We start from the raw sequence: 25,997 nt of genomic DNA, 5'->3' as shown, positions 1-25,997 counted from the left end.
GACCTCTTGGCACTTTTTGGCACATTATATAATGGAAATGATTCTTTCATTCATTTTACTTAGGAAAAGTGAGACACAGAGGGTAAATGATTTGGTCCTCCTGGATGGAACCACACATACCCAACGCTACGTCTGGCATATCTAAGCACTCTATAAATGTCTATGGAGCAAACCAAATGACAAATGAATAATTATATGTTTGAATGTGGGCATACTTTCTGCAAGGAAAATCTTAAATCTTCTTGGCAAGTGTTTATACTATATTCCACATCAACAATTAAAGCCCTTTTTAAAAATGTAGTTTAGGCATTGTTTTCTCAATGTACACATGAGTATGGATGGTCATAACCATATCTGAGAATGAGTAACATACTTATAACAATCACAGCTACACCTACTGAGCACTGGCTATCAGTCCTTTTATCATCTCATTTAACTTCCAGAATGATCCTGTTTAGTGGATACTCTTATTCTTTCCCATTTTCAAAGATAAGTGAAAAAATCTTAGAGAGGTCAGTAAAGTACAACTTCTTTCCTTCTACTGTATAGGTAGAAAGTGCTTAGTACACAGGTTCTCTTTTTTAGTAGACACAACTCCAAAGCAGCCATTGATCTATTTTCCAAATTGCACCTTATTTCTCAAAATGTGTGTTTCCTACATCAAACATTCAAAATGCAATGAGCTGATTCTCTCTGCCTCCCCTCAAACCTCTCCAGCCAGTTTATGTGTTCTTGATACAGAACTAGGTCTTTCCTAGGATCAACGTTTCTCTTCCAAGAGAAAATAGGCTGTGGGCTTCTTAGTGTTCACTGAGCTGGCTGATATTTTCTTGGGAGTTGGAAGAGGAGGCCCTGCCTGGCTACCATCCGTACAGAAGGCAGAAGCAAAAGGAGCTGTTGGCTTGGGCCCAGCAGGATTTCCTTTGAAATGTGGACATGTCTGGCAAGGCAGTTAAGGAAGTCACAACAGGTAGGACCCCTCTTCTTCCATGTCCTATCTTCACCCATGCAGTGCCAGAGTCCATGGGGATAATTAAGACTTCACATTGACAACCTGGAGGAACTGTAATTAGGAATTGCAGCCTGGGCAATGCTCCAGGTATTGTTTAGCTCAGGAGTAGAAAAAAAAGGAAAGAGATGGATAGATACGTGGAATTCTTTCCTCATTATTCTTGGCTCTGAGCAAAGATCTGATTTTGCCTCTTAAGGAGAAGTTTTGCATTGTGGTGGGTAATTACCCTTTTTTTCTCTTAATGAAATTAACAATTAAGTGGCATGGTTCTAGCAACAGCATGATGAGTTAGAAGGCTTGTACACACTATTAACCAGGGACCTATCTTAAATAAAGCTCCAAATGGAAAAGACTGAGAGGTGACAAGGACTGGTGTCCTGCTTGTAAAACCTGAGCTCCTCAGGAATGCCCTTCCCACAGGGTTAGGTTGTCATGAATGTAAGCACTTACATTGCTGATAACAGAGAACTTGCCGATTCCGGAGAGAATGTCAAACCAAATGCCTGTAAGACAGAATGGAGGGCGTCGGGCTCACTCCCACCCTTGGCCCAGTGATGACAACCTTGCGGCTCAGGGTGATGCTCTGCAGGCATGTTACTGGGGAAGGGTTGCTGGGGCCCCAGGAGTGGGCTTGTCTGAAGAGGTCCAAGTACTCCCCTGTCTAGAAACCAGGGATGCAACTGGGGGTGGATAACGTAGCCTCTGAAAGCCTCTCAGTACCTGAAGATCTGAGGATGAGGATGAGAAGTTCAAAGGGGTGAAGAAGCAAGGGCTTCCCCAACCCTATGGATTCCCGACACAGTGAGAAGGTGGTGGTGGGGATGGGTTTTCTACCACCTCTAAACAGGGACATACCGATATCTTTGGTTCTCACAGCATCTGGCCGTCTCAGCTCCGTGACAAACTTCTTTGCATCCAGCCGCACTTCAATGACATTGTTGAGGAGGGCAAACACAGGTGCCAGAGGAAAGGAGGCCACAAAGAGGGTAACAAAGCCAAACTGGATGACTGAAAGAGAGGACAAGCATGAGAAGCTTCATCAGGGAGAAACAGGACGTAGATCAACTTCGCCTTGTATCTCATGGCCCTGATGTTCCTTATACAGTCTCTTTCTACCTTGCTCTCTTAGGCTCCCTTTTCGTTCCTGCCTCACAATCCTGTGTGTTGCCTTCTCAGTCCCTGCAGGCCTACTGGCCAATGCTATCACCCGGGATCCAAGTGCTGTACTAGATAAGAGAAAGGGAAAAGTCTTAACTTTTTCCTCTCCATCACCCCCCTTTTTTTTTTTTCCATTCACTGATCCTGGTCACTTAACTCAGAGGTGACAAACTTTAACAGCAAAGGTCCAGAGAGTAAGCATTTTTGCATTTGCAGGCCATCTGGTCTTGTCACAATGAATTAACTCTGCCATTGTAGCATGAAAGCAGCTACAGACAAAACGTAGACAGATGAGCTTGGTTGTGTTCCCACAAAACTTTATTTACAAAAGCAGTAGAGAAGGGGGCTGGGTTTGGCTCATGGGCCATGGCTTTCCAAACCCTGAGGTAACTTAAAAAAATCATCTCCCAAATTTGGCCTTTTCTTTCCATATCCATAGTCGCTGCCTTTATTTAGTAAGTTTATTCATTCATCTCACATTTATTGAGAGTTCACTGAATGTCAGGCACTGTGCCAAGTATTTAAGGAGGCAGAGGTCTGGTTCTGTCTTCAAGGAGCTGGGTGTAAGCAGAAAAGAGAAATGTACACAAAGACGTGCAACACGACTTTATTTGTGCCGAGGGAGGAAGAAGAATGTACAGAGACAGCAGAGCACAAGGGAGGGAGCGTGGATGCCTATTCTAAGGAGACTCTCCGTATCAAACACCTATGCTTAGCCTTCAAAGATGGGCCTACAGTTCCAGCAAGACTGGATGAAAGAATGCATTCCAAGCCCCAGTAGAAGCGTGAAAAACAAGCGGAGACAGCCTGTGCCCACCAGATGCTGCTGTTAGGAGTCCAGGCCCTCGTTTCCACCTGGACAACTGCATCAGCCTCCTCACTGATGTCCTTGTCCCCAGTCCTCCCATGCTTCTATAGTCTCTTGGGTCCTGATTCTGTCACGTCCCTACTCATAAAAATTTCCCTTGGCCCCCCTCTATTTACTGAATATAATCCAAATTACTTATCTTGGAATGCTGGTACTTCACAGTTGGCTCCCAACCAACCTCTCTAGCCCTGTCTACCAACATCTTCACCACAACCATCATGCTTCTGCCTTTTACCACCCTGAACTTCTTGCCCTCCTGATTTTCCCCTGAACACATTATCCATTTGTGCACAAAAAGCATTCATTCATTCTCGAGCTAGCAAACGCCTATGCATCCCCAAGACCACTCCAATGCCCTCTCCTTGTACATGCCTGTTACAGGATCACTGTGTGCTATTGGGATGGAGCTACTCACAGGTCTTTATTTCTCACTAGAAAGGGCTTCATCCATTCCAGATGCTCAGTACATATTTGCTGATGCAAACACAGTGCCGGAAAGTTACAATCTAATAGGACTTCCCTATATACCAAGGGCAAGTTATTTAACTTCTCCATGTCTCAGGTATTTCTAATGTAAATTGATGATAATAATAGTAATAATAATAATAATAATAATAATAATAATAATAATATCCACCTAATGGGGTTGTCATAAGGGTAAATGTTATTGCATATATAAAGTGCTTAGAACAGCCGTGGGCAAACTACGGCCCGCGGGCCGGATCCAGCCGGTTCGGCTGTTCTACCTGGCCCGCGGAGCCGAAAGAGCGGAGGGTTCTCTTCTCTCCCTCCCCCGCCCCCCCCGCTCCTTTACTTTGAATTTATATTAGTTCACACAAACACTCCATCCATGCTTTTGTTCCAGCCCTCTGGTCCAGTTTAAGAACCCATTGTGGCCCTCGAGTCAAAAAGTTTGCCCACCCCTGGCTTAGAACAATGTCAGCCACTTAATTACTCAATAATGCTACCTGTTATGTTCAATTTTACTCTAATTGGAATAAATATCAATACATACAGATGGCTGTGATGCATGCTGCATACTTCTATGCTAGATGGGAACAAACTTAAGATAAAAGCACTAAACAAAAGTCAGGAGGCTGGACTGCTAGTCCTGGATATCACAGGCTGTATGCTCTTGGACAATTCACTCTGTTTCAATGAACTTCGGCATCTTCATTGATAAATTGACAATAGTTTAAATTCCCTTCAGGTCCGATTTGCTATAGTACCATGATTCTCATTCTCTTGTACAAGCTTCAAGATTGTAGAATATCCAAATAAAGAATAAAAAACTGGGATCCAAAACTAAAAAATAAAAATGAAAGTTCACAGAGCGATAGCCCTCATCACAGCAGAAGTTTCAAGAAAGAGAACACATGGGGAACTTTTGCACAACTGCTTTTGAACCAGCAGTTTGCTTGGGCCCACAATGTGTGTTATTGCTCTGATACAGCCCTGTCCCTGCCATCATCTTTGATGCCCAATGGGTGCTCAACAAGGCTCTAGGAGATTGACAGGTGCCAGTTGGTGCCAAGATGCACCAGACGGCACAGATTTATCAAGGTTGGGCCATGGAATGATGACCTGGCTAACTGGAAGGTCAAAGGGGACTGGGAGGGGTTGTGGAGGAGAAATCTCCAAAATCAAGCTCTTGGAGGCAGTTCAAATGCAGGGTCTGTATCATCTCTTAAATGAGGCTTTGTTGAGGAATTCACTTAGAGTCAGGGGTGCAGATGAAGGCAAAGGGGGTTAAAGGGAATGGAATTAATAAGGAAAGCAAATCAGATGTTAGACTGGCTTTCTAAAACCCATAAAATACCTGTCTATGTTTGTGTATATACATATGACTATATCTTTCTTTATAGAGTTCTAAGTTGATCTTGATTCTATGAGCAAGCTCTATAGTGTAAATGTTCTTTACATAAGTGACTTCCTCCAGCATAACTGTGCAAACTCTTCAAAGCACCAGCAAGGGTTTGTCAGAGTGACTGATGGGGGTGGGGAAGGGGCAGGTTACTTCTGAATGACCATACATATATACAGCATGCTCTCACCACACTCATGCAAATGGCTCTAGGAAATCCAACATCCTTCCAGGATCATAGGAAAAATGGGACTCTCCACTTCTCTCCTTAGTTCACATGAACTCAAGGCATTCGTGAGCCCTCTCCTCTGGGCTTGCCCTGATGGTCTGCTTTTCTATCTCCATAAACTCTCCAGACACAGGCTCTCTTTTGTCCCTCTTCTGTTGACACAAACAACTTTCAGTGATGGCTCAATGCTAACAGTGCTCATAAATTATACCAACCTCACAACACAATGTCTCTTCTCTTTCCCCAGCCATGTAAATCTATGTGTTAAGGACTGGACAACCTCAGGGGAGGGGGCTCAGCAAAGGCCAGAGGTGCTGGGCCTGCAGTGATAGGACAGCCCTGTCCTGTCTTCTGAGGTCACTCCTTGGTCTCCTGGGCCAAGAGAAGCCACTCTCTGAAGATGTCCCATTGCCTCCTTGGACTGGGTACCCTAAGCATTTCCACAATACAACCCAAAGGCAGAAATAAGTAAGAAGTTTTGTTTTATCTCTTAGGGAGAAAAAAATAAAACAAAACAAAACATAACCTTCTAGCATATAGATGCCAAATCCAAGACTCACTCTTTGTAGTCAAAGGTCTAAATGCTATATCAGATGGGCGTTCTTCTGGATTCACTTCAGAGGACACAGTGATACCGGCCTTCACCAACACCAAGATTTGCTTCTAAAAACAGCCAGCCTCCATTAGGATAAGAGCAACGCCGGAAATCCTCAGTGCACTGCATAATAGAAGCCAGCTTGGCTTGACCAATAACAGATTAAACCTGGCCAAGTCAATTAGGGAAGAATCCATAGTTGATTTTCAGCTAAATCTTTACAAAGCTTACTGCAAAGTGCCTCAGAAATGCCAAGCAGGAAGCAAAAAGACTGGAAATACTCCTGGGCACAAACCCCATTGATTTTCTCTCTCACTTTCTCGCAGCCAGGGGCTTTTTAAAATAACCATCAGCCCTATCCTGCCCGATGCTGGAGACAATTAAAATCTTGGCCTTGATTACCTGGGTTTAGGTTAAAATAACAAAGAGGAGTGAGTTAAACTAAACAAGATGGCATCCAGCAAGGACATTCCAGGACCATCTGCTTAAAGAAAAAAAAAAAATTATATATATATATATATATATATATATATATATATATATATATTAGGTAGAATAAAATGGACTGGCCAGGATTGATGGAAAAGCTCTTAATGGAGCACAACTGTGATTTTTTATTCATTTATTTAAAATTCTTCAGTGTAAATATCAACCTTCCCAACACACACACACACACACACACACACACACGAGAAAGTCCAGATCTTTTGTCTGGCATTCAAGACTCTGTGTGATATGACCCTAACTTATTTTTCCCAGATACATTTCCTTCCCATGTATGCTCTGGTCTCAGGGCTAATATTTAGCTGCTGTACTTGAAGACCAACCCTGCCTGTTTTCCAACCATTTCAAAACCATTTGTACTTCCCCAAACTCACCATGTCTTCCACATTTTTGAGCCTTTGCACATACTACTACTGTCTGCAATTTTCCTTCTCTTTTTGTTTGCTGAATTACTATTTATCTTTCAGGTTCAACCCAAATCTAACCTTCTCTAAAAAGACTCCTCTACCCTAGTCCCTACTACCTCACCCAGTGGGCACCATGGGCATTTCTTTTCATCATGCCCATAATGCCTTGCACACATCACTCTCTTTGTTTATTTGACTTGTTCCCTACATGGTAAGTCTCTTGAGACCATGAACATACTTCATTCTTTTCTGAATCCTCACAATTTAGTGTGGCTCCCATCCCATTAACAGATGCTCAGAGGTCATCGTTTCATAAATACAAACATATTTTCACCAGCTGTAAATACAAACACAAAAAAGAAGCGACAACTAAACTGAACAGAAAGCACTGCAGTTAGTGATGGTGAGGCAAGATAGAGACCTAAGTACAAATACTTCCACAGAGCAGTTCTCAGTAGTATAATTTGCATAGAAGACTTTGAACAAAGTTGGAATCAAAAGAGTCAATTAGGAGAGTCTAATTCTAATGAAAATAACAATAGCTTTGTTTTTAACTTTCTATAATTTACTAAAAGCAACACAGTCTGCTGAAGAGGTTTGAAAACTGGGGACTAAAGATTCCTCTCTTTCATGAACCACTAATAAGCAATATAAGGGCATAAGTGCGGGACACATTGGTGTGAGTTTGTCTCCTAACCCAGGAAGCAGATACTCAAAAGATTCAGTTAGAAACAACTCATTAATATAAACACTTATGTTAAAAAACCCAGCCAGGGAAGGTCATCACTATTTACTTCATCAGCCCATATTTCAAGGCTGTGCCCAGTGTAAAAAGAATTGCAAGTGTTGATTGACTAAGATAACGAGAAGAAAGGCTTGAGCTGGTTCCTCAGCATGGTTCTCTATTGCATAGGGAAACAATCGAAGTCTTAATAGAAATATAAGAGGTTCTCAATGTCCATCATTCACCATTCATTCATTCATTCATTCATTCATGCAGTTTATTTATCCAACAAGCATTTACTGAGCATATTCTATATACTGGGCACCATGCTCATTGCTGGAAAACAAAGATGACTAGATTACTATGTCATCCTTCCAAGAGCTCAGAGTATGCAGTGGGGAAGATAAACTTGTAAACAAACCCTGCCAGGGTCATGGAGTTAGAACTCTAACGTCAGCATTAACAGAATGCAGTGGAGCACTGGGGCAGGAGTAACTCACTCTCATCAGTGGGTCCATGAGGCTTCACAGATTCACAATCTCTGGGCTTGACTTGAAGGACAAGTAAAAGAGGCACCTAAAGGTTTGTTATATGGTTGGTTGTTAAGATCTTCCCTGCAAACCCACTGATCCAAATTCACAAATTACTTAGGAAATAGAGACAATGCATGGAATTCCTTTCAATCTGCATGGGATTTATACAATGGATTAGGCTCAATACAGAAACCCTGGAAGTCATAACAAAAAGAAACATGCTTGAAATGAACAGCTTAAGTACTACAAGTTTACTGCATACAAACCAGTGTAACACTGGGATAGATTGGCAAAGCACATTTTCTTCATTTCTCTGTCATTAAGGGAGACTTAGTCCTCACTTTTTCCTCACCCACACATAAATGGTAAAATATTAGCTTCTTCAGATGTAGAGAGGACCAATGACTTCCAAGAGTTCTGCTACTCAAGCAGTCAAAGTCTAGTTATAACAGGGGATTTCAGGTTGACAGCATGACACAAATCAGTCCATGAGAGGCCCTCCTCTCTGTTTTGGGAGCCAGGGTAGAGTCATGGGAGCCTTCAGAGGTAAACCCTACTGATGGGCACAGAAAGGAGCAGGAGAATGTGGCTCTTGGCCAAAGGAGGCTTAATGGCCTGGACAATGGTCTTCAGAAAAATCTGCCCAGCGTTTCCCTTTCGTGTCCTCTAAGTCAAACTCCAAGCCCTTGGAAATCATGGAGCTGTATCTGTCATGCACAGGCAGCATGCTCCGTGGTTTATAAAGTGATCTTCAGTGTCAAGTATCATTATCTCTATTTTACAAGTGAAAAGACTGAGTCTCAGAGAGGTGAAATATTTTTTCCAGGGCCACACACCTACCAATTGACGAAGCTGGGAACAAAGATAGTTTGTGATGTTGACCAAATTCAAGTCCTTTTACCATGGAAAGATGTAAATATTCAACCTTAACACAGCAGTGTCCCTTCCCCGTCCCTGGTTACTCTTACATCTGAAGTTTCCTTTATTGGATCTTCTCTAATCTGATTTATATTCTTCTCATACAGATACTTCCATTCTCCAAAGTATTTTTAGGCATTTATACATGTCTTCTATCCTTGCTGTTTTCTGTGTCATTGCTTCCACTGTCCTGCATTTATGCCACCTCAAAAATCTTACATCAATGGACCTAGTTCAGCTTCTTAAAACTAGAGAGAATTGAGTTGGTGAGATCTACTGATACATTTCTGATTTCCAGAGAACAGCCTGGTAAATTTCTAATAAATGTTTTTTGAGTGAACCAATGAATGACCTGCCTTACTCACTCTTGTTTACTTTATACACCTGCATAATGGGAATGTGAGGACCAGTTATCCATCCATCCTTCTTCCCATCCATCCATCCATCCACCCCTCATTACTCTTCCCCCTCCCTCTACTTAGTTGGGTTGTGGTCCCAAATTCATTCACTCATTCATTTCTCAACCACTAACTGGGCATCTCCTGCATGTCAGAAACTTTCTGTGGTACACTGAGGGGTGTGGCATCCAGATATATTCTTTTAAGTATTTATGGGAAGAGGGACTCCTATAACAGATAATGACGAGCAAAGTATGCTTCAGAAGCCAAAGGAGAGAAATGACCTGTGACTCATGCTACTTCCCAGAAATACTGGAATGCAACCCTGGATGCTGCCTGAACTGCATTTAGGTGCCATTTTGAGAAGATGGCAGATGCCTGATTATCTGGTAGGATGACTCAGTTTGTATAAACAGAATGGCCCAGGGAAAGGAATTTCCTGGTTCTTTAAGTCATTGTCTTATAGTACAAAATTTGGAGTTCTGTGACAGAATGTGCAAGCTTCAGTGCTAATGGTTGGACAGATATTCTGGGATATTTTATCACTTATAGCCAAGGCACCCTTAGGACTAGTTTTATATAGTTAGCCTCTGTTGGAAACTTGGAAATTACCTAGTGTGATCCCTACCACACATGACCAAAGAACACTGAAGTTGGAAGGAATCTTAGGTGTCACCTAAGTTATCACTCTATCTGAAGCCTCATCCCTTCTATTCTTTTTTGAATAAGAGGCCACTTTTGCTTGATCATTTCCAGGGGAGGGTCCCTAGTGATGTCTGGAGCCAGCTCTTTCCATTGTTCTTTATTCTCTGTCTCAGTGCTGTCACTGAAACTTTGGGGGTATTTGTTATAAAGCATTATCATAGCAATAGTTGACTAGTACACATGGGATATTTTGCCAGAACTACCTAAACAATAAGGCCATTATTTTTAGTTGCTGTAGGAGAACTGTCCTTATTTAGGAGGATAACATTCCCTGATTACAAGCACTTCAAAATAAGGAATCTTGGACCCTGGAGGCAGGAAAGGGGGTAGACTGTACCAGCTAAATTAATACAGTCAGGGTATGTGAAGAGCGCTAATAAGAGTTGATGTCTATGAAGTCCAACTGTCATTTCGTCATCAAGGTCCTCACTAAAGTGTGACTTTTTTCATTCTTTCTGTGTCTTCCTTCTTCATCAAACATTTATTGAGCACCTACTGTGTGCCAGGTCCTATGGTTAAGTGCTGTGTGAATAAATAAGGCACAAATCTTGCCCATCACAATTTAGTGAATAACAGGAATCTAAGTCATTGGTGTTCAGCTGAGAGGAACCAACAATTACATAACTGACTTATCTGATAAAATGGTGATAAAACTTTATCAGGAGAGTCTTTGGGATCTTGTCACTAAACTCTTCTTATAGGATTAAATTCAGGCTTGTGTTTTTGTGCCAAATCCCACTCTGTAAAATTCAACTGCTGCAAATGTCCAGACAACTTTGCTAGCAGCTCTTAAAGCAACTGAAGCATTTCCTCTCATCGGGCCCTGAGGAAAACTCGCAACTGGGCTGTGAGGGGCTGCGGTAAAGCAGCTTTGAAGCCCCATTTTGGGGTTGGGGACAGTGATGATTAATGTCAAGGCTTGCTCCTGGGCCAGCATTCTTTTCTCCCCTCAGAGGTGGGGGATGGGGAACTACCCTTGAAGTCCTTCTTAGTAAGCTCTTCAGGAAAAGGGTTTGATATTGGAGATTCCCTCGAAAGCTTGCTGCTCCCCTCACAGGTTTTTCCAGCTTAATCCCTCACTCTCAGGTTTCTCTTTGTCTGGAGCCAGCCCATCCCCACCAGGAATCCTGCCCAGAGGTAGCTCTCTACCCTCTCTACCCCCCAAACCCCCTCCTCCCAGCCTAACCCTCCCTCCCAGCTTCCCCTTCACCTCGTGGCCCCTCCCCCATGCCTGCTAGGCCCTGGGCCCTGGTTCCAGCACAATTTAGAAAAAGTAAATATAATACATCTCTCCCTGCTGCCTCCCTCAACTGATGACCTGCCTCACCATTACAACTGACAGGCTAGCAGTGGGCTCAGCGCACTTCCTGTCTGCATGGGTGGTCCTGGGGATCACGGGGAAGGAAGCTGACAGCTGAGAGCAGGGCCAGGGATCACCATGTCAGGCACACCAGAGGGAATGAGCTGCTTTGGTTTCACTGCTCTCGTTTTTGTTCAAAGCCCAAGACAAGGGCCTTTCTGGAATTGGGGAGGTCTAGGTTGTTGGGAAGGAAGGAGAAAACCTCACTCCATCCCATCCCTTCACTGAAGCCTAAGTTCCTAGGGGTCCTGAATGGTCTGTAGATTCATTTCCACGAATGAGCCTTTGAGGTGACCTCAGGCAACTGGCATCACCTGCTGGGCCTCTTGGCTCCCAGGAGCATGGTCCAGCTGGTATGTAAAAACTCAGATGCCAGCACTAGAAGAGACCCTGGAGGTCACCTGGCCCAGTAGTTTGAAACTCTTTATTCTTGTCAAGATACTCAATGAAAAAAGATAATGCACACCACTCACTTCTATTGGTGTAGCCATGTTTTGAAACCTCCCTTGTTCTCTCACTCAAAAATAATCTAGGAATATGAGCAAGAGAGAGTAGCACTGGCACTGTTTTACTTTATATTTAAAAAATATATTATTAGCAGTAGTGCATTGCTTGTGACTTATTACATAATTGATTATGACCACAGAACAGTGAGTTGCATCTCTGCAAGGAAAAACTCATCTGGTTTAATTGCCTATACACTTGACCCTTGAATAGCATGGTTTGAACTTCACAGATTTTTTTAATCTCAATGGTACTGATAAATACAGTACTATACGTATATTTTCTCTTCCTGATAATTTTTAGTAACATTTATCTCTAATTTACTTTATTATAAAGGGGGTTTGGGGGGTAGAGAGGGTAGAGAGCTACCTCTGGGCAGGATTAAGTAAATAAAATAAATAGAGAAAAATGTTACTAAAAATTATCAGTATATAATGTACGAAATATATTGATCCTCACCCGAGGATATTTTTTTCCATTAAATTTTAGAGAAAGTGGAAGGGGTAGGTGGATGAAAGAGAGAAAGAGAGAGAGAGAGAGAGAGAGAGAGAGAGAAACATCCATTCGTTGCCCCCTGCATGTGTCCTGAGGATCAAACCTGCAACCCAGGTACATGCCCTTGACCAGGAATCAAACCTGTGACCCTTTGGTGAGCAGGTGGACGCTCTAACCACTGAGCACATTGGCCAAAGCTATATGCAGGTGTTTTTTTTTTACTAAGTGGGGGGTCATTGCCTCCAACCCCTGCATTGTTCAAGGCTCAAATATAATGTCAAGGAGGAAAATGAGGCCCAGAGAGATATTTGACATGTGCAAGGTCACGTTGCTAGATAAAGGCAGACCTGAATTAACACCCAAGTCTCACCTGACAACCTGGAAAGATGGGAAGGAGAGATACTGATCTGCCCTACAGTGACCATCTGAAAATAAAAGGAACTTTCACTTTGAAGACACGGGTGCAGCGAAATCAGAAGTAGTGGTATAATTACTATCACCAAGTCTTAGTTATCCATGGGGATAGCAGAAATGAGTGCCTCCAACTAAGTTTTGACATGTGTGAACTCAGTCTTCATTCCCACCAAGCTGTTTCCCAGAGCTGCCACCTATGAGCAGCATGGATGGGTTCACATTACACCTTCTCTTATTTCCCTAGCTTCCTCACTGGAAAGGAGTTCATAATAGGCCTGCGATGGGGGAGGGGAGAAGGCAGAAAGGAAGGGCAGAAGAGGGAAAGAGGAGACTTGAAAGGAGGAGGAGGCAGAGAAAGAGAAACAAGGATAACCACCATTCTTGATAATCCACTCCCTGGATTAGCAGCCAGTTAAATGAGAACTGATGTCAGCATGACTAGAAGTGAGGTTGTTTATTCAGTCCTGCTTTACTGGTTTACCCAATATGTTTCCAGTGCCCATGCTGTGGCAGGGGCTGTGCAAGGCCTTGCAATTGGAGGAAGCTGCCCTAGGAAATTAATTACCAACAGGCATCACTGATTTAGGAGGCAGCTTGTCTGAAATGCTATGGGGGAGGGAGCTGAAATACTGAGGATGGGGAGAAGGGTGAAGTTAGGGAAGGGAAGGCACTTTGGGGAGGAGGAGACAGAGCTGGGTCTGGTCATGTGAATGGGAAGGCACAGGGAATTCCAGGGCAAGGGAAATATGCAAGATCAGGCATGAAAGGCTGTGGGTAAAAAATGGTCCATGGGGTTCATTGTGGCTGGCCCTAGTATGCATAAAAGGCCTAGGGTTCTATAAATTGACAGGATGCCCCACAAAGGCCTTGTTAAGGATATGAGACTCTGGAAGTTTCTGAACAATGGATGATAAGACCAACACTACCCTCTGAAATAATAAACAGGGCAGTTTTGGGATGGTGGTTGCAAGTGACTGTGTTGAGGGTATAGCAGAAAAAGCAGCAAGTAGAGGAGGCTAAGAGGCTATCCACAGGAGCAGCTTCCAGAGATATTCCAGGGGAAAAACCCACCCACTGGATGGGACTGTGTGAAGACAGAAAGTGAAGAACAGTGATGGGGAGATTTCTCGGCGAGAGGCCTGGAGGATGGTGGGGCCACAGATCTGGTAGATAACTCAGAAAATAGGCACAGGAACTAAGTTTCCAGTCAGGAGGGCTGAGAAATGTTTTCCCAGAGATGAATTCTTTTCCTGGTCTTGTCTAACATCCCAAAACAAGCCCGAGATGATGGCTGGGAGAGGAGCCTCTTGTTTCCAGACCTGACTGTGCTGACTCAGTTGGAAGTTTCTAAAACCCAAGGATGTTCAGTGAGTTACAGGCCAAAGGCACACTAGAGTGGCCAGTTCTCTGTCACACATCTCTACTCGGTCAAATGAAAGCTGCAAAGACCTAATATCTTCGAAGTAAGCAATTAGCTTCATTTTTTCTATGACAACCAGTTTCTTTCTTGTGACTGTCTGCCCATTTCTCTCTGCCACTGGATCCTTAGGGCCTGCAGGGCCTAGGCCCATTTGTTGCCTCTGTGTCCTCAGTGCCTGGCACAGGTCCTGACACAACATTACCCTCAGGGATGGCTTGGAGAGGCGGTATAGAGGGAAAGACTTGAAATTGGAGTTGAACTTAAATCTTGAGTGAGAGCATTCCACTCTGTCCACTTCCACTAATGACTTGATCCCTGAAGGCAAAGGAGCAAATTAAAACCAGAAGTGACTTTTCTTTGAGGGAAACCCTGATAATAAACAGGGTTTACTTTGTTCTTGGGAGATGAAAATTGCTGCATATTAAAAATACATATAAATATGTTTACAGTGAAAAGGAAGGCTGGACCAAATATCATAAGAGTAAAGAGAAGTGGGGTCTCTATTTCCCTGCTGCTGAAGGAAGGGGAGTTAAAGAGACATTCATTCAAGAAATATTTTATTGAGCTTTTACTATGTTCCAGGAACTGTGCTGAGTATTGTAACTAGAGAGGAATAAGGCTCAGTCTCTGCCCCTAAAGCACTCACATTTTCTTCTATATCAAAGCAAGTATAAGAAAGGAACTGAGGATGGGAGAACGAAAGATGCTTCCAAGAGATATGTTTGAGTCTGCACAGCTCAGCTAGAACTGGTTGCAGGCAGATAAGCAAATTCAGACCTAGTAACAGGAGAAAACCAGATGTGAATATGGGGCATTATGAAGAGCATACAAAGCGGGAGCCAGTTCATGGATGCCCTTATATACTATGCTAGGAGACTTGAATTTTATCTTAAAGTCAGTAACACTGAAGGGTTTTAAATAGAAAAGATAACATGCTCTGGATTGCATTTTAGAAAAGTTATTTTTAAAAGTGAGAAGGAGAAGGGGGAGAAGGAGAGAGAAAGGAAGCTGGGAGACAAGTTAGGAGGTATTTGTAGCAAATCAAGGAGGAGTGAGTTCAATGGGAATCCAAAATTCTTAGTAGAGGTAAAGTTAGTGAGGTAAGGAGCCATAAGCAAAAAAGACTCAGGATCATACTGAGCAGGATTCTATCCAATTAGAGTTGATGCACAGTCAGAGAGGAGCCATGGAGAAGAACACAGGGTCTATATCAAGTCATGGATGCCTTCCCGAACCCAGGAGACCAAGCTTACAATTTCATGAGACAACTGGGATGCAGCTGCAAGGGTGTTGATGTCCTGGTCCCTGAGGTGGACCTGCCCCATGCATTTCCATCAGCTGGGCCAGTGGTTGGCAAACTGCGGTTCGCGAGCCACATGCAGTTCGTTGGCCCCTTGATTGTGGCTCTTCCACAAAATACCACATGCGGGCGCGCACATACAGTGTGACTGAAACTTCGTGGCCCATGCGCAGAAGTCGGTTTTCGGCTCTCAAAAGAAATTTCAATCGTTGTACTGTTGATATTTGGCTTTGTTGACTAATGAGTTTGCCAACCACTGAGCTGGGCGATTCTTACAGGATTTGGTGTACATACCCAAAGAGCAGGGGAAACCAACAGCCACTGGCCCTTCAGAATAATTATCTGGCTTTCACTCCAAATAAATGAAGTAAATATGCAATCATCAATACACCTCTTGTTCTATTACAGTTTGACAGGATGAAAACTCAGTATTGAGCAAAATGAAATTTCCTCTAATGACTCTGTGAATAACAGAAGAAATTCATCTCATTGCCCACATTGGTAGTCCAAGGGCCTCAGAGCTTGGGTGGTTTAAGAAGCTGGAGGAAGACTCTAAGAAGGATAACTGAATTCCTGAATCAGGAGGACAATAGATTATTTTTTGGATGACTAGAAGAACAAAAGTTTGTGGGTTTTAGATAAACAGATGACAAAAAGAACACATTTGAGATGCCAGACTTGTCATGTAGAGCCCTAAGGGCTTGAGATTCTCTGAAAGGACATCTTGGAATGTTTATATCTCTGGCTTCTGAGGGTGAGTCAGATTTGCTTGGGAGTCTGGGACCCTCAGTCTTTAAACACTACTGCCCAACCTCACACTAATGGGATGGGAAGATCCTCCAGGATTCACGACATTCAGGGGCTTCAAACTGTGTTTAGTCCATTTCTAGATTAAAGAGAAAGAAACTGGATTCCTGACAATACCAATTGTGGCTAATATTCATCGGAAACCTATGTACATCAAGCACTGTTTTTTAGCTACTTTATATACATCACTTACTTCTTAGAACCATCCTAATAGGTTAGGTGCTATTATCATCAACCCCACTTTTGAGATGAGCAAATTGGGCCTGGCTGACCTTAAACATCAAGCTCAGAGTCATGTAACTAGCTGCAGCAGACTTCAGATTCAAAGCCTGCTTGGTTTGATTCCAGAACCAGCTTCTGACCACACTTAGCATACCTATACTGTTAGATGAAGCTGTCATTTAGTAAAGTTTATTCTACAGCTTTTCATTGTACCTGGAAGCAAATACTCCATTAAAGGGTGAAGAGGATAATCCAGAGATGAAAAGAATGAAAGGAATCTAACTCAGAATCACTGTCCTTGTACTTCTATAAAATATGAAATAAAATAGCCACATCTCTAAAATGATTGACAGCAAAATGGCCTACAGAATTCTGTGATGGACTTTCTGAGAAACCCAGCTTAGAAAACCCATGTATGATCCAGGCTTCCTCCTCCCGACAAAACTGAATCAATATCAGATTGTTGACTGAATCAATATCAGCTTGAATTGTTGAAGAAACTCTTCCGGTCTTCAAATTTGCTCCTCTAGATACTTAATATTTGATAAATGAATAAATTAATGAATCTACCTGTGTTACCTCTTTCCTTCCTTAGGTCTTACTATCTCCCTTCTATACTTGCTGCCCATTTCCTCAAGGGAAATAGAGTTCATACATAGTCACAGCATTAGCCAAGGTTTCATAACTGTTCCCTATGCCCTGATATGAAATGCAAACTTGTCTGATCTTCAGGGTTCTCTGTTAGTCCCATGTCTTTACCTGAACCCTCCTTACCTAAAAAACATTTGCACTTGCCAGCCCTTTTCCTTAGCATGCTCTACCTTACTCTTGTTATTGATATGCAAATCCTCAGAACCAGAATGGAACTTGGAGATCAAGTCCAACCTCCTTCCCAGAGTTGGAAAACTCTTCAGAACATCCTTGAACCACCATCAACCAAGCCCTGCTTTGAAAATGATCCTTCATTCTCCACTTAAAATGATAAGAAACTGACCTCTGTTAAGAAAGCTTCCCTAAATAATTCACAGTGGCCAAGACATGGAAACAACCAAAGTGTCCTGTGATAGAGGACTGGATAAAGAAGATGTGGTACATATACACAATGGAATACTACTCAGCCATAAGAAAAGATGAAATACTGCCATTTACAACAATGTGGGTGGATCTGAAGAATATTATGCTAAGTAAAATAAGATAGAAAAAGTGAAGAACCATATGATTTCACTCATATATGGGATATAAAACTGAAACCCGTGAACATAAACAGTGGTGTGGTGATTGCCAGAGGAAAGGAGATGGTGAGAGAAGGGGGTTCTACTATATAGCAACAGAAGAATATTTGAGTTTGGGTGGTGGGTACATGGTGCAATATACAGATCTTGTAACATAGAAACCACACCTGAAACCTACATGATTGTGTCGACCAATGTCCCCCCAATAAATTTAATTTAAAAATAAATAAAAATAAATTCATTCATTTGTTTTTATTTATCAGACATATTATCTGCCTGTTATGTGCCAGGAAATGTACAAGACTCTGGAGGATATGGAGATCAATAAGCCTTAGTCCCTAGTGAATGATCTTTGGAATCTAATAGAGTGAGTCTGCTGAAGAACAGATATGTGAGCAATATATCATCAGTGTTATGTATCAAATGCAATGCTGAGACAGAAAAGCAAATAATTAATGATTCCTCTATAGAATCAATTTCACTCTCTATAATCTTGGTGTGAATTTTTCCCAAAAATCACCAAGTCTACTAGTTGTTGTTTTTTCCTCTTCTCATGAATTTTTAATTACCCAAGTTTGAGACAGAGTAGCTGTCTATTCAATGATACAATGGCTCACAAATTGGAGCATATTTCCCTATACTCTGCTTTCCTAGGGCCCAGGGCCATTAAGAGAAACAACACTGACACTTCACATAGATTTTATATGTGTGAGACCAGTGGTCGGCAAACTCATTAGTCAATAGAGCCAAATATCAACAGTACAACGATTGAAATTTCTTTTGAGAGCCAAATTTTTTAAACTTAAACTTCTTCTAATGCCACTTCTTCAAAATAGACTCACCCAGGCCATGGTATTTTTGTGGAAGAGCCACACTCAAGGGGTCAAAGAGCTGCATGTGGCTCGCGAGCCGCAGTTTGCCGACCACGGTGCTAGACATGCTTCTAAGAATTTTACAGATATTGATTCATTAAATACAACAATCCTATAAGGTAGATGATATTATTATTATTATTATTATTATTATTATTATTTACAGCTAAATCTAATTGAGACACAAAGGTTGGCCACTTACCTAAAGCTGCCCAGCTAGTTGGTGATAACACTAGATTTTGAACCTAAGGCACATGGCTCAAGGGTCTCTGATCTTAATCACTCAAAAGAGAAAGCTTTGAAATAGCTATCTGGACAGACAGCCATGTAAAACCTACACAGATAATTGGGTGGGGAGGGGGGGACTGGAATTGGAGGGTGGAGGTTGGCAGACAGGGCTCAAAGATTTCTCATATAAACCTTTTCCAAATGGAAGCCTCAAATCTCTGGCAGCCAATTTTTACTGAGAGGATGGCAGGCATAGAATAGCATATTAAATACGAGTAATCATCTCTGTGTAAATATCTAGTTGGAGAGGGATTAGAGGTAGCACTTAACTAAAGGTGAAAAGCATAAGGGAGCTAAGTAAGTGTTTACATAAACTGGGTCTTGATGTTTTCTTTGCCTATTGTTCCTGAAACAGACACAATGATTGTTTCTTCTCTGGTGAGTTTATTTAGAATACAAAGGTCAGGTTTTGCCTGGAATTTTAGATCCCCAGGGCTAGAACAGAAATTTTGAGGTCATCTAAAGCTATAAGGAATAAGTCCTTTTCTCTACCCTTAATACACACACACACACACACACACACACACACACACACTTTTACAACACAGAAGAGGATAACTATCCATTAGAAATAAGATGGGAAGTACCTGGTGCCCAGAAAGGCATTAGTGGCCCTCTATTAAAAGTGATTAACCAAAGTAGGCAGGAGTCATCATGCAAATACAATGATATTAGGTATTGAGTGATTCTTTTGTTGGAGCTGATTGATGTTTCTCCAACACTCTAGATTGAATAAATGTTTACATTATATGTCTGACCTCTTAGTCCTATGTTTTTAATCCATTAGTTCCAAGTCTTGGAAAGAGGTTTCTCAAATATCCACCTCAATAAAAGATCAGAATTATTCACAAGTAGCCAGGAATTTGAAGGCAGCTGGTCTAAGTTGGGACACTTCTCATAATGAAAAACTCATGGCTTCTGAACCACATGTAAAACCACTGTGTTTATCAGTCTGTACTACATGCACTCCTGTTTTAAAGGCTATTCAAGAACAACCGGAGTCCCAGTAACTAGAAATCTACTTCTCACCCCTAAATATCCTCAGGTTTTTTAGAGAAAAGTTGGCATCTTACCCAGACCTACCTTATCAGAGTGGGGGACTCTCCTAGTACTCTCCATGTCAAAGATGTACATAACTCTTATCCCAAGTGTGATAGGACTAGTTTACTTTTCCTTAATGGAAACTCTGTCCTTAAATTTCAGACTTTACTGTTTCTCTTTCAGCTTTATCAATGATAGAAGCCATGCAAAGGGACCTGAGAGACCAAACTTCTCATTTCAAGATGAGGAGAGGAAGCTCAAGGAGAAGAGAGCATTATTCTAGTATCAACTTGGTGATAAGAGTTGTTCCTGGTTCTCATTCCAGGATTCTTTCTGTTGCATACTCCTCTACTTTTATGTGGCACTGAAGGTGACATTGTGTAACCAGTGAGCTCAGGAAGGTGCAGTGGCTGTCCCAGTCATTTCCCAAACCTTCTCCTCACTCCTGTCCCAGACCACATGTCTGAACCTGCATCCAGTGGAAGGAAAGATCCCTAGCTCTTACTCATTTCCATGTACTCTGGAGTCAGTCCAGTATATGGCTCCAAGCTGTAGTCTAGGTCCCACTGCTCTGGATGCTTTGAATGGGCAGAGTCAGTTTCTCCAGGTTCTGTTTCATCTTTCAGCTTCCGAAATAGTTTCTTTAGCTTCCTGGAAAAGAAATAGACCAGTCACCAAAAGTCTCTGGAGGACAGAGTTAGTTCTGCAGACAGAAAGGAGAAACAAACTAAGTGTTGACACTAAAGTTATCTGTGATCCAAGGACAGATAAAGGGATATGAAGGAAACTGTTTTTTTCTTAAAGACAACCTGAGGAGGTCCTTCATCAGGATAATGAAAGGCTCCCCCACAAAGGATCATGAAAGAAACTAAATTCTTCTTGCATTTTAATAAGCAACAAGAGACTTGGCCCTGTCTACCAAATACTGAGATAGTCCTATCATCTAGCAGGTGACCTATCTGCCCTCTTCATGTGGAAGAGAGGGTGTCCAGAAAATAATAGAAAGATACTCTCCTCCAAAGTCAAATATTTTTCAGGTCTTAATAACACAAATGGCACCATCTTTCCATTAAAGCCAGGCAAAACACTGTCTACCACTGCTATGTGTTGAAATCACTCTCCTCCCAATTCATATCAAAGTTCTAAACCCTAATGTGACGGTATTTAGAGGCAGGGCTTTCAGGAGGTATTTAAGATTAAATGAGGTCATAAATGTAGGGTCCTAACCAATAGGATTGGTACCCTTATGAAACGAGGAAGATACAGTTATCTCTCTGTCTTCACCATGTGAGGACACAGCAAGGAGGTGGTCATCTGCAAGCCAGCAAGAAGGCCCTCACTAGAAACTAAATTCTTCTGGTACTTAATTTTGAACTTTCCAGCCTCTAGCACCTTAATAAAAATAAGTTTCTGTTGTTTAAGCTACACAATCTGTGGCATTTTGTTATGGCAGCCCAAGCAGACTAAATCAATCACATGCAGGACTTTTTTTGGTCTAGAACAGTGGTTGGCAAACCACGGCTCGTGAGCCACATGCAGCTCTTTGGCCCCTTGAGTGTGGCTCTTCCACAAAATACCACGGCTTGGGCGAGACTATTTTGAAGAAGTGGCATTAGAAGAAGTTTAAGTTTAAAAAATTTGGTTCTCAAAAGAAATTTCAATCGTTGTACTGTTGATATTTGGCTCTGTTGACTAATGAGTTTGCCAACCACTGCTCTAGAATAACAAGACAATAATGGCCCAGCCTCTAGGGTTGGTATAAGGAATAAGTGAAAGAATGTTTATATAATTTTTAACACAGTATCTGGGCATGGTAAGTATTCAATAGATGGTAGCTATTATCATTTTAATATTAAATGTTAAAATATACCTGAGGGTATAGTCTTTTCATAGTTCCCACTGATACACAATATATAGACAATGAAATTTGGTGGAGCAGGCTGCCAATTATGCTAACTATTCTATGAGAAAATTTCTAGGAGATAATTTGGAGAAGAAATAACAACAGAACAGACAGAATGATAGACTTGAAGAATTTAAAGGGATTTTGAAGTCCATGTTCCATCTAAATGCAGGACACCACCCCCGCCTTCCACATTCCTCACACAAGGTCATGCCACCCCTGTGTGGTTATTTCCAGACTAGCACTCCTGTCAATATTAGGCATCTATTGTTAGAAAGTGCTTCTAAAGTTTATGGAAATCTAATAATTCAAAATTATGTTCTAATCAATGTCTTTCTAATATCAATTGCCATCAAGAAGATGTAGTATAGTGTAGTGGGTAAAGTCTGATCTTTGAGGTCAGAAAATAGTTGTTTAAAGCCCAGATTCACAATTCACCAGCTGTAGTTTCTTAAGCCAGCCATTAAAACTCTGTAAGTTTTATTTTCTTATCAATGAGCAAATGTTAACTACCCCACAGGATTAGTTAAAAGAGATAATCTATGTAACATGCTGCACTTTGGGCTTGGTACATGCTAAGAGCTCACTAAATATATCTATCATTGTCTCTATCATCACCACCACCACCACCATCATCATCAAAGGAGGATTTAAAGAATAAGTTGAGATCCATTTAAGCAGCAGTAAAATAAAATATTTCATAATAAATTAGCAAGCGATAATTCTGTGACATTAAGAAATTGAGAAAAACCCAGATGGAGCCTGAAGATTCTAAAGCCAAATAGAGTAGACCAGCTAAGACCCTATTTGTGAGTCAGAACAAAAGAATAGGATGAAGAGAGAGAAAGAGAGAAGAAAAGAACAGAGTGGAAGAGGAGGGAGGAGGTGGAAAAGGAGGTCTAGAACCAGAACTCAAATTGATACTTTTCCTCCAGATATCAGTAATCAGAAAACTTGGCTAAATCTTTAGTAAAAACTAATTAGTGGTTTTAATTAAACATAGAAAATTGAACACATGCATATATACTTATCTATTTCTGAAATGCTACAAAAATAATAGTTAATGAATTTTAAAATGTATGAAACCACAAGGTTAAAGAAAACAGCCATGAATACAATAGTGTATTGAGAGATGTAATGAATGTCTTGGAAGATGAACATTGATGAAGCGTTAGCAAAGTTGTTATGGTTGAATACCAAGTGCCTATAGTAAAAGAAAGCACAGAAAAGCAAGCCAGCTCATGCTGCAAAATATCAGAAAGGCTCAAAAATTGCAGGCACCAGGTATCACCAAAGGTAGCTGGTATTGACTGGTCAATGCACTGTTTAAGGAACAGTAGGCCCTAATGTGTCTGTCCACCCATATTTTCCAAGTAACTACCACTTTCTAACACCAGCAAGAGCAAAAAGTTTATTTTGAGGAGAACCAGGAAAACTCTAGATCTGAAATAAAACCAATAAAATAATGGGAAGTTAAAAATAAATAAACCCTAAAAAAAAGTACAAAAGACAAATAAATGGACCATACAAAAGATAAGAAAATGAATTAATCTAGGAACTCCAATAGAATGAGAAAGACAAGACCAAGAAAATGGTGGGGAAGAAAATACATAAGAAATACAAGAAAATGTCCCTGAGGTGAAGAATATGCATTTTCTGGTTGGAAGAACCTACTCAGCATAATGGTTAAAAAAAAAAAAATGGATCTCTGCCAAAGCACATCACCATGAGATTTCAGAAATCTAAGAATAATGAAAAGGATTCTAAAAGCTTCTAGGTACAGAGGGAGAAACATAAATTCTCTAAAAATTATTTGGAATCAAAATGGTATTAGAATTCTCAACATCAGCCATTGACACTGGAAAATTCTAGGGAAATGTATTAACATTAAGGAGGTAAAGATTTTAGCACAGAATTCTATACCCAGCCAAAGTATACATCAAGTGCAAAGGCAGAATAAAAACATCTTTACACATGCAAGTTTTCCTAAAAGATATCCTTCTATACATCCTCATGATATTCCAGGAGGATGAATTTCACCAACCAAGGATATACAGCAAGAAAAAATTCAATATATAACCCAGCAAACAAGGAATCCATCAGAAAAAGGAGGCATTGAATCAAACTCAGATTGATAGCTGTGTAGAAGATTCCAGTTTATGGATATGCTCTCCAGGAAAAAATAAATGCAACCAATAAGATATCTGATGTATATGATGAGGTAGTCTAGATATAAAAGTGAACACAAGCAAGTGTTGACAATAATGTGTAATGAGTATTATGAAAGAAATTTAGGTAATTATGAGAATACTAGAGGCCTGGTGCATGAATGTGTGCCTGGGTGGGGTCTGGCTGGCCCGCCCCCAATTGGGGCTGATCAGGGGCAGGCCACCTGGAGGGAGGGGCTGTGGGAGATTGGCCATTGGCTCTGCCCCCAATTGGGGCCCCATTGGGGCCAGGCTGGCAGGGGGATTGGGGCTGTGAGAGGTCAGCCAGCCCTGTCCCTGATTGGGGGATAATCGGGGGTGGGGCTGGCCAGCCAACCACCTGCGGCCTCTTCCCCTGGCCAGCCCCGCCCCCGATTGGGGTGGGGGGCCAATCAGAGGCCGGGCCAGCCAGGAGGAGGGGTATGTTATAAAGACCGGTCATTCTGGTCGTTCCATCATTCCAGTCGCTTGGCTTTTATATATATATATATAGATAGATAACAAAGAAACCTAACTTTGCCTAAAGAAGAGGACATTTCCCTGAGGAAGAGATGTATAAATCAAATAAATTACAAGAGATGAGAGACAAAGCATGGAAAAGAGTGAGAGTTGTGTGACAGGTGAATGTATGTTCTAGGCCCAGGGAATTATTTGTGCAACAGCCAAAGATAAATGTGAAAATGGCTCAGAGGAGGGACTGAAAGTTCAAAATGTTTGGGGCACTGAGCAGGAAAGAGGAAGTGACAAAAGATAAGACAAAAGATAAGGCAAGTTTATGGCATTGAAGGCATCAAGCAGTGCTTCAGCAAGAGATTATGGAAGCAGAGTCTAGGTGATTGCAATGGATGTAGAGAGATGTAGACAGATTGAGACATGCTTAGGAGGTAGAATTAAGAAGCTGGTGGTGAACTGTATGTGGGAATAGAAGGAGAATGAGGATGGAAGTGTCTTTGGGCATATGGTGGATGGTGACACAGTTTGCTAAGACAGGGAACACTAGAGAAGAGGCAATTTTGATAAAGGGGACGAGGAGTTGGAAGTGGAGGATGCCATGAGATAGCTAGTCTAGTAAGCAATGTTATATAGGTCTACAGCTCTAAAAACAGGTCTAGGTTTGAGCTCAAGATCTGAGAATCATCGTGGAGACAACTGAAATCCAACAATGAGCACCACATGTAGATTGAGCAGAGGGGAAAATATCTACAGTTAAGGGAGGGATGGAGGGAAAGGAGCCTTCAGAGGGCAAGGAAGTAGCGTCATAGGAACAGGAGGGCAACTGGAAGACCATGTGGCATGGGAGAGGGCAGCAGAGAGCTTCAGGAGGAACTGTGTAGTCCGCAGTGTAATACACCAGGGGTAGGTCAAAAATGATGAGGGGGGCCCATTTAAAAAGCTGATGCAGAAAGCCCCTCAAGAGTGGGATTTAACAGGAATCCTGCAAGTTGTATAACATTCAGATGGGTCGTTTGGAAAGCTTCAGGTTATGATTCCAACCGTATGATGCACTCGCTCGTTAAAATAACTTCTTTGATGTTACCCCCGTATCCTTTCGTCTGCTATTTTTCTGTCCCTTTTATAATGACAAGTCTGAGAAACTCTGTCCAAAAGGCTCGGAGCCTTTCCTTTGCTTGTGCCCCCTAGGCTCACCCCAAGACCATGGGGAGTGTCTGTCCCACCTGGGGCCTCCTGCCACAGGAATCCGGGCCCCAGGCTGTCGTCCACAGACCCTGGTTCCACAGCCACTGCGAGCCTTGTTAAAGAAAGCAGAACCAAGCCCTAAATGGGCCAAAGAAGAGAAACATATCCACCTCTGAGCAGTGTATTCCTTTTCTTGACACCTGAAAAGGTTCAAATTTGTTTCCTAAACTCTGGATTCATGGCCAGACTCCACAGTATTTGAGGAGAACACAGACCTCCGCTGCCTGTGTTGTCTTTAAAGAGCTGTTTTATGTCTTGAAAGACAATATTTATCACATTTACCAAAAAAAGTAGAGAGTTTATAAAATTTTACTGGCTG

General features: G+C 41.8%; 1 protein-coding gene across 1 annotated transcript in view; it reads right to left on the bottom strand.

Moving 5' to 3' along the window:
- ANO2 (anoctamin 2) overlaps nt 1–25,997 on the bottom strand; it is a 310,827-nt gene that overhangs the window by 15,986 nt on the left and 268,844 nt on the right. Inside the window, exons 20-22 of the mRNA XM_080659102.1 lie at nt 20,376–20,521; nt 1,868–2,020; nt 1,463–1,515 (exon numbers count right to left, since the gene is read on the bottom strand). Coding sequence (XP_080515228.1) covers nt 1,463–1,515; nt 1,868–2,020; nt 20,376–20,521 — 352 coding nt within the window. The remainder of the gene's footprint in view (nt 1–1,462; nt 1,516–1,867; nt 2,021–20,375; nt 20,522–25,997) is intronic.

This window comes from Plecotus auritus (assembly GCF_963455305.1).
Source record: "Plecotus auritus genome assembly, chromosome: 3".
Lineage (NCBI taxonomy): Eukaryota > Metazoa > Chordata > Mammalia > Chiroptera > Vespertilionidae > Plecotus > Plecotus auritus.
This window is presented reverse-complemented; position numbering and strand designations above follow the sequence as displayed.